At 48.2% G+C, this 25,932-nt stretch overlaps 2 protein-coding genes across 3 annotated transcripts in view; both read left to right on the top strand.

Annotated features, from left to right (window-relative positions):
* The window catches only part of LTBP3 (latent transforming growth factor beta binding protein 3), a 30,486-nt gene extending 21,111 nt beyond the window's left edge, over positions 1–9,375 (top strand). For both annotated transcript variants that reach the window (XM_039366214.1, XM_039366213.1), the window contains 10 exons: positions 354–473; positions 1,831–1,959; positions 2,060–2,221; positions 3,293–3,376; positions 4,282–4,410; positions 5,047–5,184; positions 6,243–6,404; positions 7,270–7,347; positions 8,492–8,623; positions 8,783–9,375. In XM_039366214.1, the coding sequence (XP_039222148.1) occupies positions 354–473; positions 1,831–1,959; positions 2,060–2,221; positions 3,293–3,376; positions 4,282–4,410; positions 5,047–5,184; positions 6,243–6,404; positions 7,270–7,347; positions 8,492–8,623; positions 8,783–8,928 (1,280 nt within the window). In that variant the 3' untranslated portion in view covers positions 8,929–9,375. The remainder of the gene's footprint in view (positions 1–353; positions 474–1,830; positions 1,960–2,059; positions 2,222–3,292; positions 3,377–4,281; positions 4,411–5,046; positions 5,185–6,242; positions 6,405–7,269; positions 7,348–8,491; positions 8,624–8,782) is intronic.
* A 2,049-nt stretch (positions 9,376–11,424) lies between these two features.
* On the top strand, positions 11,425–22,991 carry MEN1 (menin 1). The gene is made up of 10 exons (XM_039366252.1): positions 11,425–11,503; positions 12,614–13,062; positions 13,617–13,825; positions 14,842–14,970; positions 15,731–15,771; positions 17,135–17,222; positions 17,922–18,058; positions 18,679–18,817; positions 19,909–20,079; positions 21,805–22,991. Exons 2-10 carry the CDS (start codon positions 12,627–12,629, stop codon positions 22,234–22,236), a joined length of 1,782 nt encoding a protein of 593 aa, XP_039222186.1. The 5' UTR covers positions 11,425–11,503; positions 12,614–12,626; the 3' UTR covers positions 22,237–22,991.
* Positions 22,992–25,932: the final 2,941 nt, after the last annotated feature.

The raw sequence follows: 25,932 nt of genomic DNA, 5'->3' as shown, positions 1-25,932 counted from the left end.
AGATAGATAGATAGATAGATAGAGTAAGATAAGATAAGATAAGATAAGATAGTGGACAGACAGACAGATTTATTGATTTGGGGGCTGAAATGTGGCTATGATTGAGCATTCTAACAAGTACCATGAAAGATAATAATCCCAATAAGCATGTGCAGAGTTCTCTGTCATTTCCTGTGGATAAATCATGATCAGCTTTATCACTGCACCTCTCCAATTCGAGATTAATTTTTTCCCCCCTGGGCTGGCAAACATGACTTCCGAGCACCTCGCCATCCTTGCCCTTTTGGCTAATGAAAACTGGGGCATCTCTTTTCTTTCCTTTTATTTTTTTTTCAACCTTTCTGCCTTTCCAGATGTGAACGAATGTGAGTTCCCGGCTGCCTGCATCGGGGGCGAGTGTGTCAACACGGTGGGGTCTTACCAGTGTCTTTGCCGGACGGGATACCAGCTGGAGAGGAATCGAAAATGCCAAGGTTTGTGTGTCTTGTGTGTATGTGTGAGTGAGCTCTTCTCCCAATCTGCTTCAGTAGCAAGTGGGGAGCTCCGTGGCTGATCCATTCCGTGTGTCAGGTTAACTTTTGATTTCAGAATCAGGATAGAATCTGGAAGGGACCTTGGAGGTCTTCTAGTCCAGCCCCCTGCTCAAGCAGGAAACCAAACCTCAACGCAGTTTTTTCCCCCCTTTTCCTTAGCTGGGCTACTCCGTTTTATTCTATTGGCTCTTGAAAGCCAATAGAATAGACTCTCTTGAATGGAGTCTAATTCTATTGGCTTTCCAAAGCCAATAGGAATTGTCCAGGTTGTCTCTGCCCTGCTGAGCCCGCCAAAAGTCCCAGTCTGCAAACGGCGCTGCACCAGTTGAGTAGTCCTCGACTTACGACCAGTTGAGTAGTCTTCGACTTACGACCAGTTGAGTAGTCCTCGACTTACGACCAATTGAGTAGTCCTCGACTTACGACCGGTTGGCAGGCGCGGGACGCGGGGACAGAGCAGGGGGGCGGGACAGGCCTGGGTTTTGGGCACTCAGTCTCTAAAAGGTTCGCATCACTGGTCTAGTCTGTTCTTAAAAGCCTCCAGTGATGGAGCAGCCACAAATTCTAAAGGCAAATCGTTCCACTGATTGATTGTCCTCACTGTTAGGAAGTTTCTCCTTTCCAGGTTGCTTCTCTCCTTTAGAATAGAATAAGAGCTGGAAGGGACCTTGGAGGTCTTCTAGTCCAGCCCCCTGCCCAAAGAGTAGAACCTATACCGTCTTAGACAGGTGAATATCTAGTCTCTTCTTAAAAACCTCCAGTGATGGAGCGCCCACGATTTCTGGTGGCAAGCTGTTCCACTGGTTGAATGTCCTCACTGTCAGGAAGTTCATCCTTAATTCCAGGTTGCTTCTCTCTCTCTTTGATCAGTTTCCAACCATTGTTTCTCGACCTTCCCTCTGGTGCTCTGGTGAACAACGTGACCCCCTCTTCTTTATGGCAGCCCCTCAAATACTGGAACGCTGCTATCATGTCTCCCCTATTTCTTCTTTTCTTTAGACTAGCCAAACCCAAGTCCCGCAGTCGTTCTTCGTAGGTTTTGGTCTCCAGGCCTTGGATCATCTTAGTTGCTCTTCTCTGAATTTTTTCCAAATTCTCAACATCTTTTTTGTGATATGGTGACCAAAATTGGCTGCAGTATTCCAGGTGGGGCCTTACTAGGGCTTTATAAATTGGCACCAATACTTCACGTGATTTTGACTTGTTGTTAACCTTTCCTTAAAAGTTTGGGTGGGGGGAAGTCGGAGGTGCAAGAACGCCTTTCTCCCTGGCGCAAACACGCACAATGCCTCCCCAGACATCGACGAGTGTGCAAGAGATCCTGACCTCTGCCAGCCACACGGGGTGTGCGAGAACACCGAGGGCTCCTTCGTGTGCGTGTGTGACGAGGGATTCACGCTGGCCAAAGACCAGCAGAGTTGTGAAGGTAGGATAGCAGGCAGAGTGCGCAAAGGGGAGGGAGGGGGGAACACACCTGAGATGGCAGAAATTCCTCCGCGACTCCTGACGGCGGCGTTTCTCCGCAGAGGTGCCTCACCACAAAAAAGAGTGTTACCTGAACTTCGATGACAGCGTGTTTTGCGACAGCGTGCTCGCCACCAACGTGACACGCCAGGAGTGCTGCTGCTCGCTCGGGGCTGGCTGGGGAGATCACTGTGAGATCTATCCGTGTCCCGTTCTCAACTCGAGTAAGTTGGAAAGTCCTTGTGTCTGATTCTAATTAAACTGAAAATTATCCTTGTTCCGAACTCAGCTTGAGACAGAATAACAGAGTTGGAAGGAGCCTTGGAGGTCATCTAGTCCAACCTCCTGCTCAGGCAGAAAGCCTGATACCATTTCAGACAAATGGCTGTCCAGTCTCTTCTTAAAAACATCCAGTGATGAGGGAGGGAGGGAGGGAGGGAAGGAGGGAAGGAAAGGAAGGAAGGAAGGAAGGAAGGAAGGAAGGAAGGAAGGAAGGAAGAAAGAAAGAAAGAAAAGAAGGAAGGAAGGAAAGAAGGGAAAGAGAAAAAGAAAGAAAGAAAGAAAGAGAGAGAGAGAGAGAAAGAAAGAAAGAATAGCAGAATAATAGAACAGAGTTGGAAGGGACCTTGGAGATCATCTAGTCCAACCCCCTGCTCAGGCAGGAAGCCCTATATCATTTCAGACAAATGGCTGTCCAATCTCTTCTTAAAAATCTCCAGTGTTGGAGCACCCACAACTTCTAAAGAGCCGTGGTGCGCAGTGGTTAGAATGCAGTATTGTAGGCTACACTCTGCCAACTGCCAGGAGTTTGATCCTGACCAGCTCAGGATTGACTCGGCCTTCCATCCTTCCACTGATTAATTGTTCTAATTATCAGGAAATTTCTGACAGTTGAGAAAGAAGATCAGGGATCTGGAGACTAAACAGTTACTAAGGGAACCCCTGCAGTTGTTAAGTTAGTCACACCGTCCTTAAGTGAATCCGGCTTCCCCAATGACTTTGCTTGGCAGAAGGGTCGCAAAAGGGGATCACGTGACCCCGGGAGACACTGCGACCGTCATAAATACGAGTCGGTTGCCGAGTGTATGAACTTTGATCACATGACCCTGGGGGGGGTGCTGCAACGGTCGTTAAGTGTGAAAAATGATCATTTTTTTTTCTTCCGGGCCGTTGTAACTTCAAATGATCACTATATGAGTTGTTGTAAGTCGAGAACGACCTGTCCTCTTTTTTTTTTTTTTTTATGGGCATTGTGGTTTGAATTTCACCCATCTCTTCTTCCTTCCCTGGACCAGTTGAGTTCCACACTCTGTGCCCGGACGGCAAAGGGTTCATCCTGGATGAGACGATCCTGAATTACGGCATCCCGACGCATCGAGGTGAGTGTTTGGATGCCCCCGGGTCCCCGAAAGCACGGAGGATGCCGGCCTTTTGAGGTGGCCTCGATGGGAGCGAGGGGGGGGGCATCACAGCATCTCTCTGGGGCTGTGCCCGGGACGGCGAGCTGTCTTCTTGACCAGCCTTCCCCCCACCCTGTGAAGCTGGACCAAGGGGGCTGGCCATGGGTCTTGAGGTGCTGCCAAGTGGGGTGAGGAGATGGCTACATACCGAGGTAGCGCCATTTTGAGATCTGTTTAATAGACTTCTCTGTCTCCTTCTCCTCCCATTCTTCCTTTTCGCCCCCTTCGTCCTTATCCCTTTGTTCTTCTCCTCCTCTTCCCGTCTTCCTTCTCTCCATCTCCTTTCTCCTCTTCCTTCTTCTCTGGGTCACCCCGTTTCTGGTCCTCTTTTGTCTTCCTGCTTTTTCTTTTTTCCATCTCTTCGTTTTTCTTCTTCTTTTTCTTCCGCCACCTTTTTTCTTCTCCTCTTTCCTCCTCCTTCCTTCTCTTCTTCCATCCCCTCTTCCTGCCCCGCCTTCACCTTCCCCTCTTCCTTCTTCTCATCCCGTTTTCCACCTTTCATTTCCGCCCCCCGCATCTTTTTTTCTCCTCTTTCCTCTCCCTTCTCCTCTGCCCTCACCTCTTTTTTCTTCTCTTCTTTCTGTTCCCTCCTCTTCCTTCTCCTTTTGATTCTCCTTCCCCTGCCCCTCCTTTGCCTCTTCCATTTTTCTTCACATCCCGTTCTCCATCTTTTTATTTCTTCTTCCTCAACCACCTCCATCTTTTTCCTTCTCTTGTTCCTTTCCTCCTCCTCCTCCTCCTTCATAACCATCGCTTCTTCTTCGTTGCTTTGTTTCTCTTCCTCCCCTGCCTCTTCCCCCTTCCTTGTTCCCTCTCGTCTCCAGACATCGACGAATGCACCCTGTTTGGGGAAGAGATCTGCAAGGAAGGGAAGTGTGTGAACACGCAGCCGGGCTACGAGTGTTACTGCAAGCAGGGCTTCTACTACGATGGCAACCTCTTGGAGTGTGTCGGTAGGAAGGGAAGCCCAGCAGGGGGAGGAACTTTGACCTCTGAGTAGCAACAGAGGAAGAATCAGGCTTAACTATAGAGCAGGCGTAGGCCACCTTGGCTCTTTTAGGACTGGTGGACTTCAACTCCCAGAATTCCTGAGCCAGCCGTACTGAGGGGAAAGGGAGAGGTTTCCAAGCTGAGCCATGCTGGCTCAGGAATTCTGGGAGTTGAAGTCCACGAGTCATAAAAGAGCCAAGGTTGCCTACCCCTCGCCTAGGCCTAGGCCGCTTTATGATTCGTGGACTTCAACTCCCCGAATTCCTGAGCCAGCCACGCTGAGGGGAAAGGGAGAGTTTCCAAGCTGAGCCATAGTGGCTCAGGAATTCTGGGAGTTGAAGTCCACGAGTCATAAAGCAGCCTAGGCCTAGGCCAGGCGTAGGCCATCTTGGCTCTTTTAGGACTGGTGGACTTCAACTCCCAGAATTCCTGAGCCAGCCATGCTGAGGGGAAAGGGAGAGGTTTCCAAGCTGAGCCAGGCTGGCTCAGGAATTCTGGGAGTTGAAGTCCCCGAGTCATAAAAGAGCCAAGGTTGCCTACCTCTGGCCTAGGCCTAGTCCGCTTTATGACTCGTGGACTTCAACTCTGTTCCGTCCTAGATGTGGACGAGTGTTTGGACGAGTCAAACTGTGTGAATGGACGCTGCGAGAACACTCGGGGCAGCTTCCGCTGTGCCTGCCCGGCCTCAACCACGTATGATCCAGCCCAGAAGAAGTGCGTCCCAGCCAGCAAAACTGGTGAGCGGTGGCGGAGTTTTTTTTAAGGTGGTGTTTCTCAACCAGGGACACTTTAAGATGGGTGGACTTCAACTCCCAGAATTCCCCAGTCAGTATTCCAGTATTTTTTTCCTTCCTCTTTTTCTCCTCTTCCTTCCTTCTTTCCTTCCTTCCTTCCTTCCTTCCTTCCTTCCTTCCTTCCCTCCCTCCCTCCCTCCCTTACTTCCTTCGTTCATCTCCTTCCCTACCTTCCTCCCTCCCTCCCTTCTTTCCTTCATTCTTTCCCCCCCTTCCATCCGCCCCTCCTTCCCTTCCCTCCCTCCCTCTTCTTCTTTCTTTCATCTCCTTTCCTTCCTCCCTAACATTCTTCCCTCCCTCCCTTTTCTTCCTTCTTTCATCCTTCCTCCCTCCCTCCTTCCCTCCCATCCTTCCCTCCCTCCCTCCTTCCCTTCTTTTCTTTCTTCTTTCATCTTCCTCCCTCCCTCCCTCCCTCTTCTTCTTTGTTTTATCTCCTTCCCTCCCTCCCTTCTTTTCTTCTTTCTTTCATCTTCCTTCCCTCCCTCCCTTCTTTTCTTCTTTCATCTTCCTTCCTCCTTCCCTCACTCCCTCTTCTTCTTTGTTTTATCTCCTTCCCTCCCTCCCTTCTTTTCTTCTTTCTTTCATCTTCCTTCCCTCCCTCCCTTCTTTTCTTCTTTCATCTTCCTTCCTCCTTCCCTCCCTCCCTCTTCTTCTTTGTTTTATCTCTTTTCCTCCCTCCCTCCCTTCTTTTCTTCCTTCTTTCATCTTCCTTCCTTCCCTCCCTTCACTTCCTTTCTTCTTTCATCTCCCTCCCTCCCTTTCTTTCTTCTTTCGTCTCCTTCCTTCCCTCCCTCCTCTCCTTTCCTCCCTCCCTTTCTTCCTTCTTTCATCTCCTTCCCTTTCTCCCTTCTCTTTCTCTTTTTCCAAAAGTTGGGTTGCTTACCAACCAAAGCCCCCGTCGTCTCCTGGCCCGGAGTGTTCCCAGCTCTTGTCCTGTTGAATTTCTAGCCCGTCTCTCTCGTTTCCCCTCTCCCCACTTCATCCCCCACCTCCCACCGCAGACAAAGTGACCGATCGACGGGACGTCTGCTGGCAACTCCGGGCCGAGGACGGGATGTGTTCCTCCCCCTTCGGGGGCCAACAGTTGACGTACGAGGAGTGCTGCTGCCACCACGGCAAAGGGTGGGGTTACCACTGCCACGCCTGCCCACCACGCAGCCCAGGTAACGGGGCATTCTGGGAAGACCGGCATCCCGCCCTTCCTCCGGGCACCAGCTCTGGCCTGGGACATTCTCCAGCGATGGGCTGATTAGAGAGACTGAAATGCTAGACGACTCTTTTCCAAAACCAGGATTCAAATTGGGGAGCTGAAGGCCCTGTAGAGCATGGGCAGAGTTCTCTCACCTTTCGTACACACTTGGAACTGGGGAAGATGCCTTTGCGGGAGAAACGAAACTACAGCATCCTTCTTTCTACCCTAATGTGTGTTTGAGAAAGTTTGAGCCAGTTTGCTGTAGGGATTAAGGCATCAAGCTAGGAACCAGGAGACGGTGAGTTCTAGTTCTGCCTTAGGCGTGAAAGCCACCTGGGTGACTTTGGGCCAACCACCAGGAGATGGTGAATTCTAGTTCCACCAAAGACCTGAAAGTTGGCTAGATGACTTTGGGCCAATCACCAGGAGACGGTGAGTTCTAGTCCCGCCTTAGGCATGAAAGCCAGCTGGGTGACTTTGGGCCAATCACTAGGAGACGGTGAGTTCTAGTCCCGCCTTAGGCATGAAAGCCAGCTGGATGACTTTGGGCCAATCACTAGGAGACGGTGAATTCTAGTCCCACCTTAACAATCCAAGCCAACTGGATGATTTTGGGGCAATCCCTCTCTTAGCTCAATCCACCTCACAGGGTTGTTGTGGTGGGAAAAATAGGAGGAAGGAGTTATAGGTATATTCAGCACCATAAAAATGGGATAAAAATAAACCTTGTGGATGCTCTTGCAAAAGAGCTCTTGTGCTTCTGGGCCCGCTTGGGGCCTCTGCCCGTCTGGCGACAGGATGGTGACAATGAGGACTATGGCCTTTCTCTGTCCCAGGTTTCAACTGCCAGTCTGCTCCAAGCGAAAGCAATTCCTTCTGGGACTTCAGTACCCCTTTTGGGGAGGTGCATAAAGGTGAGCCGAAGTGGGGAGCAGAGCCCTCCTGCGTCGATAACGTCATTGACTGCGGAACTCACTGCCACAGGATGGAGGGCTACCCTCCCTCCCTTCCTCCTCCTCCCTTTTCCTTCCTTCCTTCCTTCCTTCCTTCCTTCCTTCCTTCCTTCCTTCCTTCCATGCATCTCCCAATCCTTCCTTCCTCCCACCTTCTTCTCTTCCTTCGATCTCTTAAACCTTCCTTCCTTCTATCCATCCATCCAGCTATCCATCTTTCAATCCTCCCTTTCTCCCCCTCCCTACCTTCTTTTCTTCATTCTTTCCTTCCTTCCTTCCTTTTCTTCCTTCTTTTCCTTCCTTCCTTCCTTCCTTCCATCTCCCAATCTTTCCTTCCTCCCACCTTCTTCTCTTCTTTCAATCTCTTAAACCTTCCTTCCATCCATCCAGCTATCCATCTTTCAATCCTCCCTTTCTCCCCCCCCACCTTTTCTTCATTCTTTCCTTCCTTCCTTCCTTCCTTCCTTCCTTCCTTCCTTCCTTCCTTCCTTCCTTCCTCCCTCCCTCCCTCCCTCCCTCCCTCCCTCCCACCCTCCTTTGATCTTCCTCCCTCCCTCCTTTGATCTTCCTCCCTCCCTCCCTCCCTCCTTTGATCTTTCTCCCTCCCTTCTTCCCTCCATTTGTTCTCTCCTCCCTCCCTCCCTCCCTGCCTGCCTGCCTTCTCCTCTTCTGTCCTTTGCTGAAAACCTGTAAAAAATGTCATAAATTGAGGACAGGTAAGCCTGGAAGGTGAGCCATTTGCCAAGCACTTCAAATGTGGTCATGTCATTGCAGATGTGTGTGCAGCCATCAGGACTCCAGAAACAGTAGCTTTTTGTGGGGGGGAGAAAGTCAGTTGTAAATTCAAATAGTGGCTAAGCCACTGGTCGTAAGTCAACTTTATTGTTGTGTTTGCCAAAATGTTTATTAAATGATGCTCTTGGCCTTTTTTTTTTTTTTTTTTTTTTGCTGGCTGAACTGGACGGCCGGTAGTGGGCTTGTTCTGCTCCGGATAGCAGGATTCGGCTTTGTGTGTGTAGGGAGCAGACGAAGCATGAAATTACCCGGGGGGGTCCCTTTCCAGATGTTTGGGCCTTTTTATCACATCTGTTTGTTTTGGCTACAGATGCCGACAGCTCAGAAGAGGATTCGGACGAATGCCGCTGCCTGCACGGGCGCTGCGTCCGCACCCAGCAGGGTTCTGTGTGCGAATGTCCCACAGGCTTCCAGCTGGACAGCACTCGCACCCGCTGCCTGGGTAAGAGGGGCGGATGGAGGGCTTCCATATTCTTGGCGAGGTCACTCCTTGCGCAGACGTGGCAGCGAGTGGCTAATTTCACACTTTCAGAATTACGTGGAGCTTCTGGATTCAGCGCAGTCTATCTTGTCCACTCCGTAATCTCTTCCTTCCTTTTAGATATTGACGAGTGCCAGGAGCTAAACCAACGGGGACGGCTTTGCAAAAGCGAACGCTGCGTGAACACCAGCGGTTCCTTCTTCTGTTCCTGCAAGGCGGGCTACACGCGGTCCTGGCCGCGCGGAATCTGCATGCCTCAGCGATAGCGTGTCGTACTGACCACAGCATGGAAAGACGGGGGACGTGGCCAACTATGAATGCCCCACGAATGGCCGTAGTGAGCACCTTCTTGCTGTCCATCGTTGGAAACTGGATCCTGGGCTGGGAGCAACTTTTTTTAGTCTTAAATTCAGCAAGGCATTTTATTAAGGACCTTTTTTTTAAAAAAAAAGTTCTTCCAGCTACTATGAGGGGCATTGATTTTTGCTATAGATTTTATACCTATTCGCAATTTCTGTTCCTTTAACCTGCTGGATTGTTAGGGTTTTGATTTTTTTTAAAAAAAAAAAAATAGTTTGCACTTGTTTCTAGAGGATTCAGAAATAAAAAGAAACATTCTTTTGTACATAACGGACATTGGTGGAAGGAAAATAAAAGACGGAAACTTCAAAATTAATCTGCTAATTAAAGAAAACAGGAAATTGCCATATAAATTGTGTCTGATTTGCTCTTGACACCAGGATAAAGGGAAGTTTTGACTACCACGTGAGGCATTTAACATTTTCAGGCCAAAGCATGTTTATACCCTACACTCTCCTGCTTGAGCAGGGAACTGGATTAGAAGATCTCCAAGGTCCCTTCCAGCCCTCTTCTATTCTAGATTGATAATAATAATAAAGTTGGAAGGGACTCTGGAGGTCATCTAGTCCAACCCCCTGCTCAGGCAGGAAACCCTATACCAGTGGTTCTCAACCTGTGGGTCGGGACCCCATTTGGGGTCGAACAACCATTTCACGGGAGTCGCCAAACAACGCAGTCCGCCATTTTTTCCCCCTTTTCCTTAGCTGTGCTACTCCCTTTTATTCTATTGGCTTTTGAAAGCCAATAGAATAGACTCTCTTGAATAGAGTCTAATTCTATTGGCTTTCAAAAGCCAATAGGAATTGTCCAGGCTGTCTCTGCCCTGCTGAGCCCGCCAAAAGTCCCATTCTGCAAACGGTAGAGTAGTCCTCGACTTACAACCGGTTGGGGGTCGCGACATTAAAAAGGTTGAGAACCACTGCCCTATACCATTTCGGACAAATGGCTGTCCAGTCTCTTCTTAAAAACTTCCAGTGTTGGAGCATTCGCCACTTCTGGAGGCAAGTAGTTCCACTGGTTAATTGTTCTCACTGTCAGGAAGTTTCTCCTTAGTTCTAGGTTGCTTCTCTCCTTGATTAGTTTCCACCTTGGTTGAGGTCAGCAACCCATGCCAGTCTGGGCATCCCCACCCTAGTGTCCTTGCAGCCGGCTTCAGGTTTATAAATCTTGTTTACTTAACCAACCACAATCGGTTGAGTTGCCCAACATGGAACGGTGATGGTCACTGCACCCAATTCATGGCTACATTCCACAGTGTGTCCTGCTTGGCATCATCATGGTCCGGCTGATTGCATAAACCAGAGAAATGAATTATTAGACAAGCATGCAAGGGATATGATTATTAGAAGGGGGAGCCCTTTAAATCTGATATTTTGCTTACAAATCATTATTATTATTTAATATATTGTAAAAAGTGATGGCTATTGCTGGTCTACGACTGTAATAAAGTTTATTATTATTATTGCTTACAAAAAGTCAAAGAGAAGGGTTTCTTTTGGGAAACCTGCACAAGGTAGCTAAGATTTTCCCTCTCTCTCATATTTCAGTTGTATCATCCTCTGAAGAACTTGAATTAAATTTAGGATTAGAATTAGGGAAATGTATGCTTCTGGGGGGAAAAAAATCTGAATTTATTTTTAAAAGCCTGGCACTAAACCTGGAAATGAAAGAGGCGAAATGCAGGGAAAAAAAATTCTTCCAGCCAGCCTTTGCAATCGGATTCCAAGGAGATTCTATTCCTGTAAACTACAAGTCCCAGAGTTCCTAGGGTGACTTAAAAAAAAAAGTACTAGTTCCCAAGATTCAGCGGGGTTTCCTCACTGTAAGAACCTAGAGATAAAAATAGCAGAGGAGCTCTAATGCCTGGAGATGACACTTCCGGGATCATTTTAAAAAAAACATTGCTGGGAATCAAAACAAATGCATTCGAATTTTTGCCTTTTTACTACAAAATGCTGGCCGCTGCAGTAAAGACAGGATTAGCATACGATTATATCTATATCTATATCTATCTATCTATCTATCTATCTATCTATCTATCTATCTATCTATCTATATCTTTATTTTTATCTGATTTGACTTTAAATATATGTAAATATATAACAAAATTACATGCTGCCTTTCCAGGCTACTACGGGCTGCAAAGCCCTTCCAGCAAGGGTGTCTAAGCTTTTCAGACTAGGGGACTTCAACTCCCAGAATTCCCCAGCCAGCTGTGTTGTGCTGGCTGGCTGGGGAATTCTGGGAGTTGAAGTCCACTAGTCTGCACTCCGCCCACCCCACCCCCCCACTGGAGACCCCCTCTCCCCCCCCCCCCCGCAAGCCCCTCCAAAGGTTCCAAGCCATTCCTCCCAGCCTGCTTTGCAAAAGCGGGACTTCAGCGCCCATGCTCCTTTGCGCGGCGGGGCGGGGCAGGGGCGGGGCGGGAGGCGCAGGCAGGATGGCTTTGCAGCCGCGCGTTTGAATTGCCGAGCAGGAGAGGTGAGGGGCGCGCGGGGGGGGGGCGTTGCGAGGGGGCGCGGACCCCCCTCCAGTCCCCGTTTGCAGCAAAGGGGGAGTCCCAGGGCGAACCGGCCGGGCTGGAGACGGGGCTGCAAGGAGCTTTGCCTTCCCAGCGCCCTCCAGCCGCTTGCAAAGCCGGTGGGGAGGGTCCTTTTGTTCCTAACGGGATTTGGGGAGGGGGGGTCCTCCGGATCCTGTGCAGCGCTGGAGAGGAGTCCGGCTCTGGCCGCAGCCCGGTGATGCCTCGCATGGGGACGAGCTGGGCTGCCTGATCCTAAAGCAGGGTGTTCCGACGTTGCACTTGGACTCCATGTCCCAGAGTCCCCCAGCCAGCCTGCTTTAAGAGGGGTGGACTTCATCTCCCAGAATTCCCCAGCCAGCCGTGCTTTAAGAGGGGTGAGCTTCATATCCCAGAATTCCCCAGCCAGCCGTGCTTTAAGAGGGGTGGACTTCATAGCCTACCTAGAATTTCTTGGTCAGCATGTTTTTGAAGATGCATGAGCTTCAGCTCCCAGAATCCCCCAGCCAGCCTGCTTTGAGAGGGGTGGACCTCAACTCCCAGAATTCCCCAGCCAGCATGCTTTAAGAGGGGGGGGACTTCCACTCCCAGAATTCCCCAGCCAGCCTGCTTTAAGAGGGGTGGACCTCAACTCCCAGAATCCCCCAGCCAGCATGCTTTAAGGGGGGAGGTCTTCCACTCCTAGAATTCCCCAGCCAGGGTGCTTTAAGAGGGGTGGACTTCATATCCCAGAATTCCCCAGTCAGCATCCTTTAAGATTGACGAACTTCATATCCCAGAATTCCATGGCCAGCAGTCCCTCCAGCTCCCAGAATTCCCTAGCCAGCATGCTTTGAAATGTGTGGACTTGGACTCCAGCATTCCTCAGCAATCTGAGAGGGGAGAGTTGAAGCCCACCCCTCTTAAAGCATGCTAGCTGGGGAATTCTGGGGGTTGAAGTCTAGAGAAGGGGTTGCCTAGAGAGCAACACTGAGCTTTCCAAGGCAGCCCATGTGTCTCTGCTGTGGATGATGGGGCCTTCTCTTGCCCTCCTTGCCTTCAGCGTCCCTCATCTCTTTCTCGCCTTGCAGGCCTGCGCTGGCCATGGGGCTGAAGAGTGCCCAGAAGGCTTTGTTCCCCCTGCGCTCCGTCTCCGATGTGGTGCGCCTCTTCGCGCTGGAGCTTCACCGGGAGCAGCCGGACCTGGTGCTCCTCTCGCTGGTGCTGGGCTTCGTGGAGCACTTCCTGGCCGTCAACCGGGTCCTCCCCACCAACGTGCCGGGCATCAGCTTCGAGCCGGTCCAGGGTCCCGAAAACCTGACCTACTTCCCCGTGGCCGACTTGAGCATCGTGGGCGCCCTGCATGCCCGCTTCACCGCCCAGATCCGAGGCGCCGTGGATCTCTCGCTGTACCCCCGGCCGGACGGTTACTCCTCCCGGGAACTGGTCAAGAAAGTCTCGGACGTCATCTGGAACAGCCTGAGCCGTTCTTACTTCAAGGACCGAGCCCACATCCAGTCGCTCTTCAGCTTCATCACAGGTGGGGGCTCCGTACTGGCACGGGGGGGGCGCACAGGGGGAGAAGGAGAAGACCTTCCCGCTTTATGACTGGGAGTTGAAGTTGCCAAGTTTGGTTTATGCAGAGAGCAGTGGGGGTATAAATCAGTGGTTCTCAACCTTTTTAATGCCGCGACCCCCCAACCGGTCGTAAGTCGAGGACTACTCAACCGGTCGTAAGTCGAGGACTACTCAACCGGTGCAGAACCATTTGCAGAATGGGGCTTTTGGCAGGCTCAGCAGGGCAGAGACAGCCCGGACAATTCCTACTGGCTTTGGAAAGCCAATAGAATGAGACTCTATTCAAGAGAGTCTATTCTATTGGCTTTCAAAAGCCAATAGAATCAAAGGGAGGAGCACAGCTAAGGAAAAGGGGGGAAAAAATGGCGGACTGCGTTGTTTGGCGACCCCCGTGAAATGGTCCTTCGACCCCAAATGGGGTCCCGACCCACAGGTGGAGAACCGCTGGTATAAATTGAAGGAAAGGTTTGTTCAAAATGTCTGTCTAAAGTTGGTTTAATTTTTCCTCCGGCTCAGGGACCAAGTTAGACAGCTCTGGAGTGGCTTTTGCGGTGGTCGGAGCCTGCCAGGCGCTGGGGCTCTACGACGTGCACCTGGCCCTCTCGGAGGACCACGCGTGGGTCGTGTTCGGCAAGGACGGGGAGCAGACGGCTGAGGTCACGTGGCATGGGAAAGGCAACGAGGACCGGCGTGGGCAGACGGTCAACTCGGGTGTAGCTGAACGGGTAACGAAAAAGGGCTGCTGTTCTGGGTTGGAGCTTTGCTTGCATTGCTCACTGAAAAGTCCATGCCAGGATTTCTTTCTGTCCTTATTATATTGTATATATTGGAGGTGGTTCCCCTTTGAGAGCTGTGTGCAGTGGAATCTCATTTTAGGGTATTAATGTACATTTAAAGTGAAAAAGTTATTCTATTATCTGTTATATTCTCCTTCTGTATTCTATTCTACTCCTATTTCCATTCCCATTTCCTATTCTATTCTATTCTGTAATTCTATTCTATTCTTTCTGTATTTCTATTCTATTCTGTAATTCTATTCTATTCTTTCTGTATTTCTATTCTGTAATTCTATTCTATTCTTTCTGTATTTCTATTCTATTCTATTCTGTAATTCTGTTCTATTCTATTCTATTCTTATTCTATTCTTATTCATTCTATTCTAATTCTATTCTCCAGAATTGCTGAGGTGTATTGAAGTTACTTGGCTACTTTAGTTTATTAGGTTTTTTTTAATCCCACCTTCATTATTTCATAAATCATTCAAGGCAACAAGCATACCTACTAGTCCTGCCTCCTGCTAATTTCTCCACTGCAACCCTATGAGGTGGGTTGGGCTGAGAGTAAGTGACTGGCTCAGAGTCACCCAGCTAGTGCTAAGGCGGGACTAGAACTCACCGTCTCCTGGTGATTGTCCCAAAGTCGCCCAGCCGGCTTTCATGCCTAAGGCGGGACTAGAACACACCGTCTCCTGGTGATTGGCCCAAAGTCATCTAGCCAACTTTCAGGTCTTTGGTGGAACTAGAATTCACCGTCTCCTGGTGATTGTCCCAAAGTCACCCAGCAGCTTTCATCCTAAGGCAGGACTAGAACTTACGGTCTCCTGGTTTCTAGTCTGATGCCTTCCCCACCAGACTTTGATTTGGGGAGAAAATCGGCATAGGAAACTTGGATGTGTCAATCATTCTTCTGCAAGTAAACCAAGCACTGATTCCAGCTTCAAATCTTCCTCCTCTCTTTGCAGAGTTGGCTGTACCTGAAGGGATCCTACCTGCGTTGCACTAGGCCAATGGAGGTTGCTTTCATGGTTTGTGCCATCAACCCCTCCATCGACCTGCACTCTGACAGCCTGGAGCTGTTGCAGCTCCAGCAGGTGAGCAAAGCACAGGTCTCGCTTGAGGCTTGATTGGGCAAGGGAAGGTCCTCCAGTCCACCCCCTTGTGACGTGGCCATCATACCCGTCTCTTCTAAGCCGTCCTCATCTTTGGGGGGGGGCTTAATGGTGTAGGGCAGTGTCTCTCAACCATGGCAGCTTTAAGACAGGTGGACTTCACCTTCCAGAATTAAAGCATGCTGGGGGATTCTGGGAATGGAAGTCTACCCATCTTAAAAGATGCTGGTGGGAGTGGAAGTCCACCCTTAAAGCATGCTGGCTGGAGAATTCTGGGAATTGTAGTTCAGACATCTTAATGCATGGCTAGCTGGAGAATTCTGGGAGTTGAAGTCCACTTCAACTGGTCAGGGGGCTGGAAGTTTCATCACATGACCCTGGGGATGCTCCAATGTCGTATGTCTGAGGACTGGTTGTAAGTCACTTTTTTTCAGTGCCGTTGTAACTTTGAACGGTCACTAAACAAACGGTTGTAAGCTGAGAACTGCTTGTAAAAAAGGGTGACCGAGGAGCGTACTGTCCTGTTTGCAAGAGTCTGCTGATGTAAAAAGAGAACTACTTTTTTAAAAAAATAAGTACTTCTGCTTCTTAAAAATAGAATTAATTCAGAGTTTCCCAACGCTTCCAGGTTGGTGGCCCGGAGATGGGGAGGGGGGGAAAGAGGGGATGGTTTTGTGGGAGGGGCAAAATCCCAAGCGCCCCCCCCCCCGACCCTCACCTCTCGTCCCTCTGTTCTTTGCAGAAACTATTATGGGTCCTCTACGACATGCAGCATTTGGAGAGGTAAGTAGTTCCCCTTCATATAGGGGCCTGCCCTGATTTTGCCTGGATGAGCGACCAAAACGGGGTTGGACTAGAAGACCTCCAGGGTTCCTTCCAACTTCATTATTCTGTTAAGTAGCGTGAGACTTGATAGAAGAGAAACATTTATAGCTGGGCTCCTTGATGCTCTCTGAGCTTGGTGGTTTTCTGGCAGACGTTTTATGACCCAACTAGGTAACGTCATCAGTGCTAGAAGGGAGGGGAGTTTGAAGAGGGGGGAGGGGGAGGAGGAAAAGGACTGTGGGGTCCTTGGGGTTCTCTGAGCTTGGTGGTTTTCCTGCAGACGTTTTGTGACCCAGCTAGGTAACATCATCAGTGCTAGGAGGGAGGGGGGGTTTGCTCTCTGTTTATATACAGTAGTTTGCCTGGAGTGGTGGTTGGGGAGTGGGGTTCTTGATTGGGGTAAAGTTTTCTGCTTGATTGTTTGTCTGATATTAATAGAGGAGAATTTCTGAAGCTAAGGGTGATGTGCTAGTGTATGCCAATTAGAGTACATTTAAAGTGACAAAAGGTTTATCCTATCCTATCCTATCCTATCCTATTCTTATTGTACTTCTATTCTATTCTATTCTATTCTTATTGTACTTCTATTCTTATTGTACTTCTATTCTATTCCTATTATTACTAATTCTAATTCTATTCTATTCTATTCTATAGTATTCTATTCTTTCTGTATTCTCTATTCTGTTCTATTCTATTCTTTCTCTATTCTATTCTATTCTTTCTCTATTCTATTCTTTCTCTATTCTATTCTATTCTTTCTGTATTCTCTATTCTATTCTATTCTTATTCTATTCTAATTCTATTCTATTCTATTCTTATTGTACTTCTATTCTATTCCTACTTTTACTAATTCTATTCTATTCATTATTATTATTATTCTATTCTATTCTATTCTATTCTATTCTATTCTATTCCTCTCTGAACTTGGTTGTTTTCTTGCAGACGTTTCATGATCCAGCTAGGGTACATCATCAGTGCTAGAAGAGAAACAAACCCCACTCCCTTCTGGCACTGGTGATCTTATTTACTTGGGTAATTAAAGCCTGCAAGAAAACCACCAAGCTCAGCGAGCACCAAGTTCCCATAGCTTGATTCTGATAGAACACGTCGCATCCCTGCAGTTGGGACGCCTTCATCTCTGCTGGTTGGACAGGTGGAATTGATCCCCCCTCTTGTATCTCCTGGCGGTTGATTTGAGATCTGCTTGCGATGATGGTGCCATCTTTAAAAAAACAAGACGGCCAGGGAAGAGGCTGGCCAAGGATGGCTGGAATTGCTTTGAGGTTCGCATCTGCTCTAGGGATTCTCCTTCTCCTTGCAGGTATCCCATGGCTTTGGGGAACCTGGCTGATCTGGAGGAGCTGGAACCCACGCTGGGCCGTCCTGACCCCCTCTGTATTTACCACCAGGTAAATAACAGCAAAGCAACAAAGATGATCAGGGGACTGGAGGCTAAAGCATATAAGGAACGGTTGCTGGAATTGGGAAGGTCTAGTTTAACGAAGAGAAGGACGAGGGGGGACATGACAGCAGCGTTCCAGTATCTCAGGGGGCGCCCCAAAGAAGAGGAAGTCAAGCTATTCTCCAAAGCGCCTGAAGGCAGGACAAGATGCAACGGATGGAAACTAAATAAGGAGAGAAGCAACCTAGAACTAAGGAGAAACTTCCTGACAGTTAGAACAATTAACCAGTGGAACTCCTTGCCTCCAGAAGCGGTGAACGCTCCAACACTGGAAGTTTTTAAGAAGAGACTGGACATCCATTTGTCTGAAATGGTATAGGGCAGGGGTAGGCAACCTCGGCTCTTTTATGACTCATGGACTTCAACTCCCAGAATTCCTGAGTCACCCATGCTGACTCAGGAATTCTGGGAGCTGAAGTCCACGAGTCATAAAAGAGCCAAGGTTGCCTATCCCTGGTATAGGGTCTCCTGCCTGAGAAGGGGGTTGGACCAGATGACCTCCAAGGTCCCTTTCAACTTTGTTATTATTACTATTACTATTACTATTATTATTTGTTTTGTTATTATTATTATTTATCAAAACAGTCAATTTAGCCACCTCTGATTTTGCCCCCCTTTTAATTCCCCCCCCCTTGTCTCCTGCTAGGGGATCAGCTCAGCCAAGCAGTATTATCACAACGAGCACATTTATCCCTACATCTACTTGGCCAGCTATCACTGCCGTAACAAAAATGTGAAGGAAGCGCTAGAGGCGTGGGCTGACTCGGCCACTGTGATCCAAGAGTAAGTTCCTTTCAAAGTCCTTTTTTCCCACCGAAGGAAGGGAATGAAGAAAAATTAATTGAGAAAATTAAGAAAGAAAAAAAAAACAGCTTTACTTTTTCCAATAAAGGCAAATTCAGAACTGGCATAGCCAGAAAGAATTCTGTTGTGGGAGGTCTGTCCAAATGGGAATCATCGCAGGTCGTCCTTGACTTACGACCACAATTGAGCCCAAGATTTATGTCGCTATTATTCCCACAATTACATTCTCATAATTCCTAAACATATTCTATTTTTAATTCTACTAGCTCCTCATTTACTAATACCATGTCTTCCATTATCACAATCCATTTTCTTATTCTCATTCCATTACAAGGTCGTTATCATACATAAAATAAGCGTATTATTTCAAAAGATACATTATTTCACATATATATTCTACTAATCATGCTGGCTGGGGAATTCTGGGAGTTGAAGTCCACAAGTCTTAAAGGGGCCACGTTTGAGGATCCCTGTCTTGGAAGATCAACCAGCCGCTCCTATAGTCTGGGCAAGTCCTCCTTTGTTTTTAAGGAAGACTTAACAGGACTTTTAATCGTGTTTTCTCTGTGTGTATTTTTTCCCCCCCTTCCTCTCTGCAGTTACAACTACTGCCGAGAAGATGAAGAGATTTATAAGGAATTCTTTGACGTGGCCAACGACATTATTCCCAATTTGCTCAAAGAGGTGGCCAGCCTGGCGGACTCCGCCGAAGACAAGGGAGCTGGGGAGAAAGGAGAGGTCAGTGACACAATCACAATAACGCTACACAATCAACAATTGCCATAAAGGCAGGTAGTCCTCGACCCCCGCGGAGCCCAACCTTTCCGTTGCTAAGCGAGACAGTTGACACGGGAGTTTTGCCCCTTCTTAGGATCTTATGGCCGCAGTTGTTAAGGGAATCAGTGTGGTGGTTAAGTTGGCGACATGGTTTCTTAACTCTGTCCAGCCTCCCAAGGACTTTGCTTGTGAGAGACCACGCTGGGAAGATTGCAAATTGTGACCACACCAGGACATTGCAACCGTCATCAATGCAGACCGGTTGCCAAGTGTCCAGATTGCAATCGCTTGACCCTGGGACTGGTGCAGGGACATACGTCGCTGTTTTCAGTGCTGTCATAACTTTGAACCATCGTTTAAACCAGTGATGGCGAACCTTTTAGAGACAAGTGCTCAAACTGCAACCCAAAACCCACTTATGCATCGTCGGGTGCCGGGTGGGTGTGGCCCATTGGGTGGGCGTGGCTGCAGTGGTAACGGCAGACTGGCTGGTTTTTCCACGGACCGGAGGGTGTGTGGTTTTGTGTGCTGCCTGCATCCCACGGATGGGGCTTTGCTTGTTTGTGCGGACCGGTTGCTGGCATACCGTGGCCCGGTACTGATCCACAGACCGGCGGTTGGGGACCCCTGATCTAGTCTAATAAAAAGAAAGACTAGAGTTGACATGATAGCAGCGTTTTATTACTTGAGGGGCTGCCACAAGGAAGAGGGGGTCAAACTATTTTCCAAAGCACCTGAAGGCAGGACAAGAAGCAACGGGTGGAAACTAATCAAGGAGAGAAGCAACCTGGAATTAAGGAGAAATTTCCTGACAGTGAGAACCAGTGGAACAGCTTGCCTCCAGAAGTTGTAGGTGCCCCATCACTTGAGGCTTTTAAAAACAGACTGGGAAACCATTTGTCTGAAATGGTGTAAGATCTCCTCCTGCTCAAGCAAGCGGTTGGACTAGATGACCTCCAAGGTCCCTTCTAATTCTATTATTCTATGTTTAACTGTCTTTGCCAGTATAATCCCACTACGGAAGAGTCTGACCTTTCCTGCCTTTTCTTTAGGCTTCGCCGTCTCAAACGGGCGGATCGGCGTTGCAGGACCCCGAGTGCTTTGCCCACCTTCTGCGCTTCTACGACGGCATCTGCAAATGGGAAGAGGGCAGCCCCACACCGGTCCTGCATGTCGGCTGGGCCACCTTCCTGGTCCAGTCGCTGAGCCGCTTTGATGGGACGGTGAGATGTCGGCCTCGGCACAGAGAGGGCTGGAGATATAGAGTTGGCAGGGGTGGAAGCTTTGGGGGCGGAGGGAAATGTGGTCTAGTACAAAGTCGTTTTAAGAAACAAGTTATAGGTGCAAAAGGGCTTTGTGGTGGTCTCAGAGGGGGGGGCACTGGGATTGGAACTGTTGTATTCTCCCAGGGTAGGATGGTTGTCCTGCATTCAGCTGAGGAAAACTGTAGAGTAGTGTTTCCACCCTTGGGAACTTTTCAGATGTCTGAAGTACAATTCCCAAGAATTCCCCAGCCGCCATGCTTTAAGATGTCTGAACTACAACTCCCAGAATTCCCCACCCAGCTTGCTTTAAGAGGGGTGGACTTCAACTCCCAGAATTCCCCACCCAGCATGCTTTAAGATGTCTGAACTACAACTCCCAGAATTCCCCAGCCAGCATGCATTAAGATGACTGGACTTCAACCCCCAGAATTCCCCAGCCAGCATGCTTTAAGATGTCTGAACTACAACTCCCAGAATTCCCCAGCGAGCATGCTTTAAGTTGTCTGAACTACAACTCCCAGAATTCCCCAGCCAGCATGCATTAAGATGACTGGACTTCAACCCCCAGAATTCCCCAGCCAGCATGCTTTAAGATGTCTGAACTACAACTCCCAGAATTCCCCAGCCAGCATGCTTTAAGAGGGGTGTACTTCCGCTCCCAGAATTCCCCAGCCAGCATGCTTTAAGATGGGTGGACTTCCGCTCCCAGAATTCCCCAGCCAGGATGCTTTAAGATGGGAGGACTTCAACTCCCAGAATTCCCTAGCCAGCAGTGCCGTTGTAACTTGGAACGGTCACTATAAGAATGCTTGTAAGTTGAAGACTATCTGTAGTATTTTCTCTCCCGTTTCTCCGCCTCTTTCTCTCTCTGTTCCCACAACTGCAATCAGCATTTCTGGAGATTTTGAACCCCGGGGAGATGGGGTAATACTATCCCAACGTCTTCCAAGCAATTGCACAATATAAAATACAACACAGAGGGTTACGCACGAGCTGAAATAACAAGGCTGATTTGCATTTGAAAAACAGGATGCACTTACCAATGAATAAATTAATCTAGGAATTTGAAGAATGCATGGCGTGGGAGATGTTTTTGTGTGGGCTAGATCAGTGTTTCTCAACCTTGGCAGCTTTAAGAGAGGTGGACTTCAGTTCCCAGAATTCCACAAGCAGCATGCTGACTGAGGGATTCTGGGAGTCCAAATGCAGGCCTCTTAAAGCAGCGGTCCTCAACCTTTCCAGCTTGGCGGCCCGGCCCAGCGGGAGTGAGTGACAGGCACGCACGCACCGTTCCGCTTGTGTAAGCGGTGGGCACACGTGCCATCCACTCTCATGAATGGAGCTTTGCATGTGAGCAGAGGGTGCTTACACTTTTGCACAAAGATCCACTCGTGCGAGTGGCAGGCACAAAGCTCGCACAAGCAGAGGCGCTCACGTGCGACACTTCCCACGCAAGTGTGAGCTTCCTTCCCTCACACAAGTGGAGCTTTACGTGCGCACGCTTGCCTACCTCCCACGGGCCAGATTCAAGCAGGCCGTGGCGCCATAGAGATCCGTGCCCTGAGGGTCTTAACGCATGCTGGCTGGGGAATTCTGGGAGTTGAAATCCACACCTCTTTAAAGTGCCAACGTTGACAAACACAGCCCCCCAGATCGTTGCCAGGACCTCCCTTGTTCTTCCAGGTGCGGCAGAAGGTGACCCTGGTCAGCCGGGACCTGGATGCGAACGATGACGACGACCAAGGGAGTGAGGATCCCCGAGAAGGCCGACGTCGGGGTCCCCGGCGAGAATCCAAGCCGGAAGAGCCGCCCCTGGCCAAGAAGGCCACAGAACGCCGGCGCCCGAGCACCACCCAGCGATCCGACCGGCCGCTTCCGGAGAAGGAGGAGGGTCTCAGCAGCGGCTCCAGCCCCCGCCCCGAAGGCCCCGTCCTCACCTTTCAGAGCGAGAAAATGAAAGGGATGAAGGAACTCCTGGTGGCCGCCAAGATCAACTCGAGTGCCATCAAGCTGCAGCTCACGGCCCAGTCACAAGTCCAGCTGAAAAAGCAGAAGATTTCTGCGCCCCGAACATACGCCCTGTCCTTTCTCAAAAGGCCCCGGAAGTCTCTTTGATTCTGGACGAGAAACTTTCCGATTTCTTGGCAAATGTTTGCTCAGTTTCCTCTCTTCTTCCAATTTTCCCCTCGGCCAACGTTTCCAAACCTTGCTTGGAAATTGAGCTTTTAAAGGTGGATTTAGCTCATGCCAGGGAGAGCTTAATTTTAAGGGCTCCAGAAATAAAACATAACACTCTGAAGGTTGTGGAGAAGGGACAGAAAAAACCCGGAGACTTTAAATGACATCGCACTGTGTACAAAGAGACTTCTTGGGCATTTTTTACCCGTCTTTCTCTTTTCGTCTCATATTTGCAAGCGGGAGGTGGGATAATTTCGTGTTTGCAATGACCAGGGACTTTGAATCCTTTTTTTTAACGAACAATTGAAGATCCTAACACGGCTGAATATCAAAAAACAGCATTTTTAAAAAAATTTAAAAACAAACATGTGGCATTAATGTTGTAACAAACTACACTACCAGTGTAAGATCAGCTACAGAAAAGGGATAAACAAAATGAAACTAGTGGCAAGCACACAACAGTGAAAAAAATCTTCCCGAGTGATGGCTTAACTATTTTAAAAAAAAAACAATCCTGGGGTGATCACCACACAAAGGTTATCTTTTATCAATGATAAAAAAACGATCATGTCCAAAAGATCTGAGCCGGAGCTTTCGGTCTGCACTAGTATAAGTGATAAGTAAGAAATTTTTGTACAAGTTTGCGGAGACAAAATTAATAAATTTTTAAGGTTCTCTTTTGTTACACAGAGGAAAATGTCTCTTGTGGTCCTTGATCTTCTGAATCTGTGCTGGTTTTTCTTTTTACAGTGAATCAAAGCCAGCAGGAAAATAGACTTGGATTCTGGGTCAGAAATAGGGATCCAAAGTACAGGCAGTCCTCGATTTACAACAGTTCATTTAGTGGACTGTTCAAAGTTACAACAGCACTGAAAAATGTGACTTGTGATCGTTTTTCACATTTATGATCACATGACGAAAATTCAGACTGACTCATATTTATGACGATTGCAATGTCCCGGGGTCACGTCCCCTTTTATGACCATCTGATGAGTAGAGTCACTGGGGAAGCTGGATTCACTTTACAACTTTGTGAGTCACTTAACAATTGCAGTGATTCACTCAATGGTGAAAAAAAGCAAGGTTCTACATTTAGGCAAGAAAAACCAAATGTACAGGTATAGTATAGGGCAGGGGTAGGCAACCTCAGCTCTTTTATGATTCATGGACTTCAACTCCCAGAATTCCTGAGTCAGCTATGGAATTCTGGGAGTTGAAGTCCATGAGTCATAAAAGAGCCGAGGTTGCCTACCCCTAGTATCGGGGGTACCTTGCTCAATAGTAGCAACTGTGAGAGGGACCTCGGAGTACTAGTGGACAATCACTTAAATAGGAGCCAGCCGTGTGCTGCAGCTGCCAAAAACCAACACAGTGCTGGGCTGCATTAATAGAGGGATAGAAGATCACATGAAGTATTAATACCACTTTACAAGGCCTTGGTAAGGCCACACTTGGAATACTGCATCCAGTTTTGGTCACCACGATGTAAAAAAGATGTTGAGACTCTAGAAAGTGCAGAGAAGAGCAACAAAGATGATTAAAAGCCTGGAGACTAAAACATATGAAGAATGGTTGCAGGATTTGGGAATGACCAGTCTAGAGAAAAGAAGGATGAGGGGGGACATGATAGCAGTCTTCCAGTATCTCAAGGGCTGCCCCAAAGAAGAGGAAGGGAGTCAAGCTATTCTCCAAAGCGCCTGAAGGCAGGAGAAGAAGGAATGGATGGAAACTAACCAAGGAGAGAAGCAATCTAGAACTAAGGAGAAACTTCCTGACAGAACAATTAACCAGTGGAACAACCTGCCTCCAGAAGCGGTGAATGCTCCCAACACTGGAAGTTTTAAAGAAGAGACTGGACAGCCATTTGTCTGAAATGGTGTAGGGTTTCCTGCCTGAGCAGGGGGTTGGACTAGATGACCTCCAAGGCACCTTCTAACTTTACTATTATTTATTATTATTATTATTAAACAGCTGTGGCAAGAAAGGCTGTAAAATGGAGTAAAACCCGCTTAACAACTGTCTTGCTCAGCAAAGGGAAAAAAATGGATCAATTGTGGTCGTAACTCAAGGACTGCTATAATCTTGGTTCCTTTGAGGGGAGATCCAAGTTCCTACTTGTGGCTTGTCAGCAATGGAACATGTCAAACATTCCAGGACTTCCCTTCCTGCCCCAGGCAGCCCTTGGCCCCCATTTCTTGAGTAAAGGAGATTCTTTTTATTGCTGTCTGGGAAAATTAAATCTCTTAGCTTTGCTGTATCCTTTTATTAAGACAAGATGTGGCAGTCTGGAGCCCCCCCCCCAGTTACTGTGCCACCAAATTATATCCCCCCTCTTCCGTTTCAAAAGGGGGAGCTGAACCTGAAAAACAATTTAAAAATTCAAAGCTTCCCTTTTCCCACTTAAAAAGATAAACCTAATTAAAAGAAGACATACAGTACGCGAGTTATACAACCTTCTTCCCATGGCTTTGTCGATGCAAAGGCCATTAAATGCATCTCTGGACGATCGAAAGATCGCTGACGCTATCACAAACCTTTATGAAACCTCTGAAAATAGCCGAGTCCAGCACGGTTTAAAATATTCATCCGTTGACTCTATGGCACAACTCCTTTTAAAGGAGCAAACTAACTAGGTTTTGGTTTTGGAAACGATTCCCCGTTTGACATCCAGCCTTGCGGCCTCTCCCTGCTCAAATTTTTGGGGCTGATGTCAGCAGTTCTAGGGGAGGGAAGAGAGGTGAATGGACAACGTTTTTATTCCCCGTTGCACAAATCAACATCATAGTCTGGGTAGGATGAAAATAGAAATAGGTCATTCTCCAGCCTTCGAAGCAATATTTGCAAAACCGGTTTCATTTCTGCAAAAGATTTTAAAGGAAGAATTCAGTACAAACCAGACAGAGAAAAAAAAAACATTTTAAGGTGAAAATCAATGAACAAGGGGCCTACATTTGTCATGGAGGTTACAGCCACCTGACGTGTCGATTACCTATGAAATTATAATATGTAAAATTTCCTCACTGTTTTACTTTTCTACATGGCGGGGATTTGGGTACGCAGTACTAAATTAACCTTCAGTTTCTTTGTATTCTGTTCAGCACCAGGATAACCAACAAAACAATAACAACAACAGCAACAACAATAATAAAGTTGGAAGGGACCTTGGAGGTCATCTAGTTCAACCCCCTGCTCAGGCAGGAAATCCTGTACCATTTCGGACAAATGGCCGTCCAGCTCTTCTTAAAAACTTCCAGTGTTGGAGCATTCACCACTTCTGGAGGCAGGTTGTTCCACTGGTTAATTGTTCTAACTGTCAGGAAGTTTCTCCTTAGTTCTAGGTTGCTTCTTTCCTTGATTAGTTTCCATCCGTTGCTTCTTGTTCTGCCTTCAGGCGCTTTGGAGAATAGCTTGACTCCCTCTTCTTTGGGGCAGCCCCTGAGATATTGGAAGACTGCTATCCTGTCCCCCCTCATCCTTCATTAAACTAGACATACCCAATTCCTGCAACCGTTCTTTGTATGTTTTAGCCTCCAGTCCCCTGATCATCTTTGTTGCTCTTCTCTGTACTCTTTCTAGAGTCTCAGCATCTTTTTTACATCGTGGTGACCAAATACTGGATGCAGCATTCCAAGT

This window comes from Crotalus tigris, unplaced genomic scaffold (genome assembly GCF_016545835.1).
Source record: "Crotalus tigris isolate CLP2741 ecotype Arizona unplaced genomic scaffold, ASM1654583v1 scf7180000020245.1906669, whole genome shotgun sequence".
NCBI lineage: Eukaryota > Metazoa > Chordata > Lepidosauria > Squamata > Viperidae > Crotalus > Crotalus tigris.
This window is presented reverse-complemented; position numbering and strand designations above follow the sequence as displayed.

What these genes read in the sequence shown, in the direction of transcription:
- MEN1 (XM_039366252.1), top strand. Translation starts at nt 12,627, where the DNA reads ATGGGGCTGAAGAGTGCCCAGAAGGCTTTGTTCCCCCTGCGCTCCGTC. An exon ending in GACATGCAGCATTTGGAGAG is followed by an intron (nt 15,772 to 17,134) that starts GTAAGTAGTTCC and finishes TTCTCCTTGCAG; the next exon opens with GTATCCCATGGCTTTGGGGA. An exon ending in TGAGCCGCTTTGATGGGACG is followed by an intron (nt 20,080 to 21,804) that starts GTGAGATGTCGG and finishes TTGTTCTTCCAG; the next exon opens with GTGCGGCAGAAGGTGACCCT.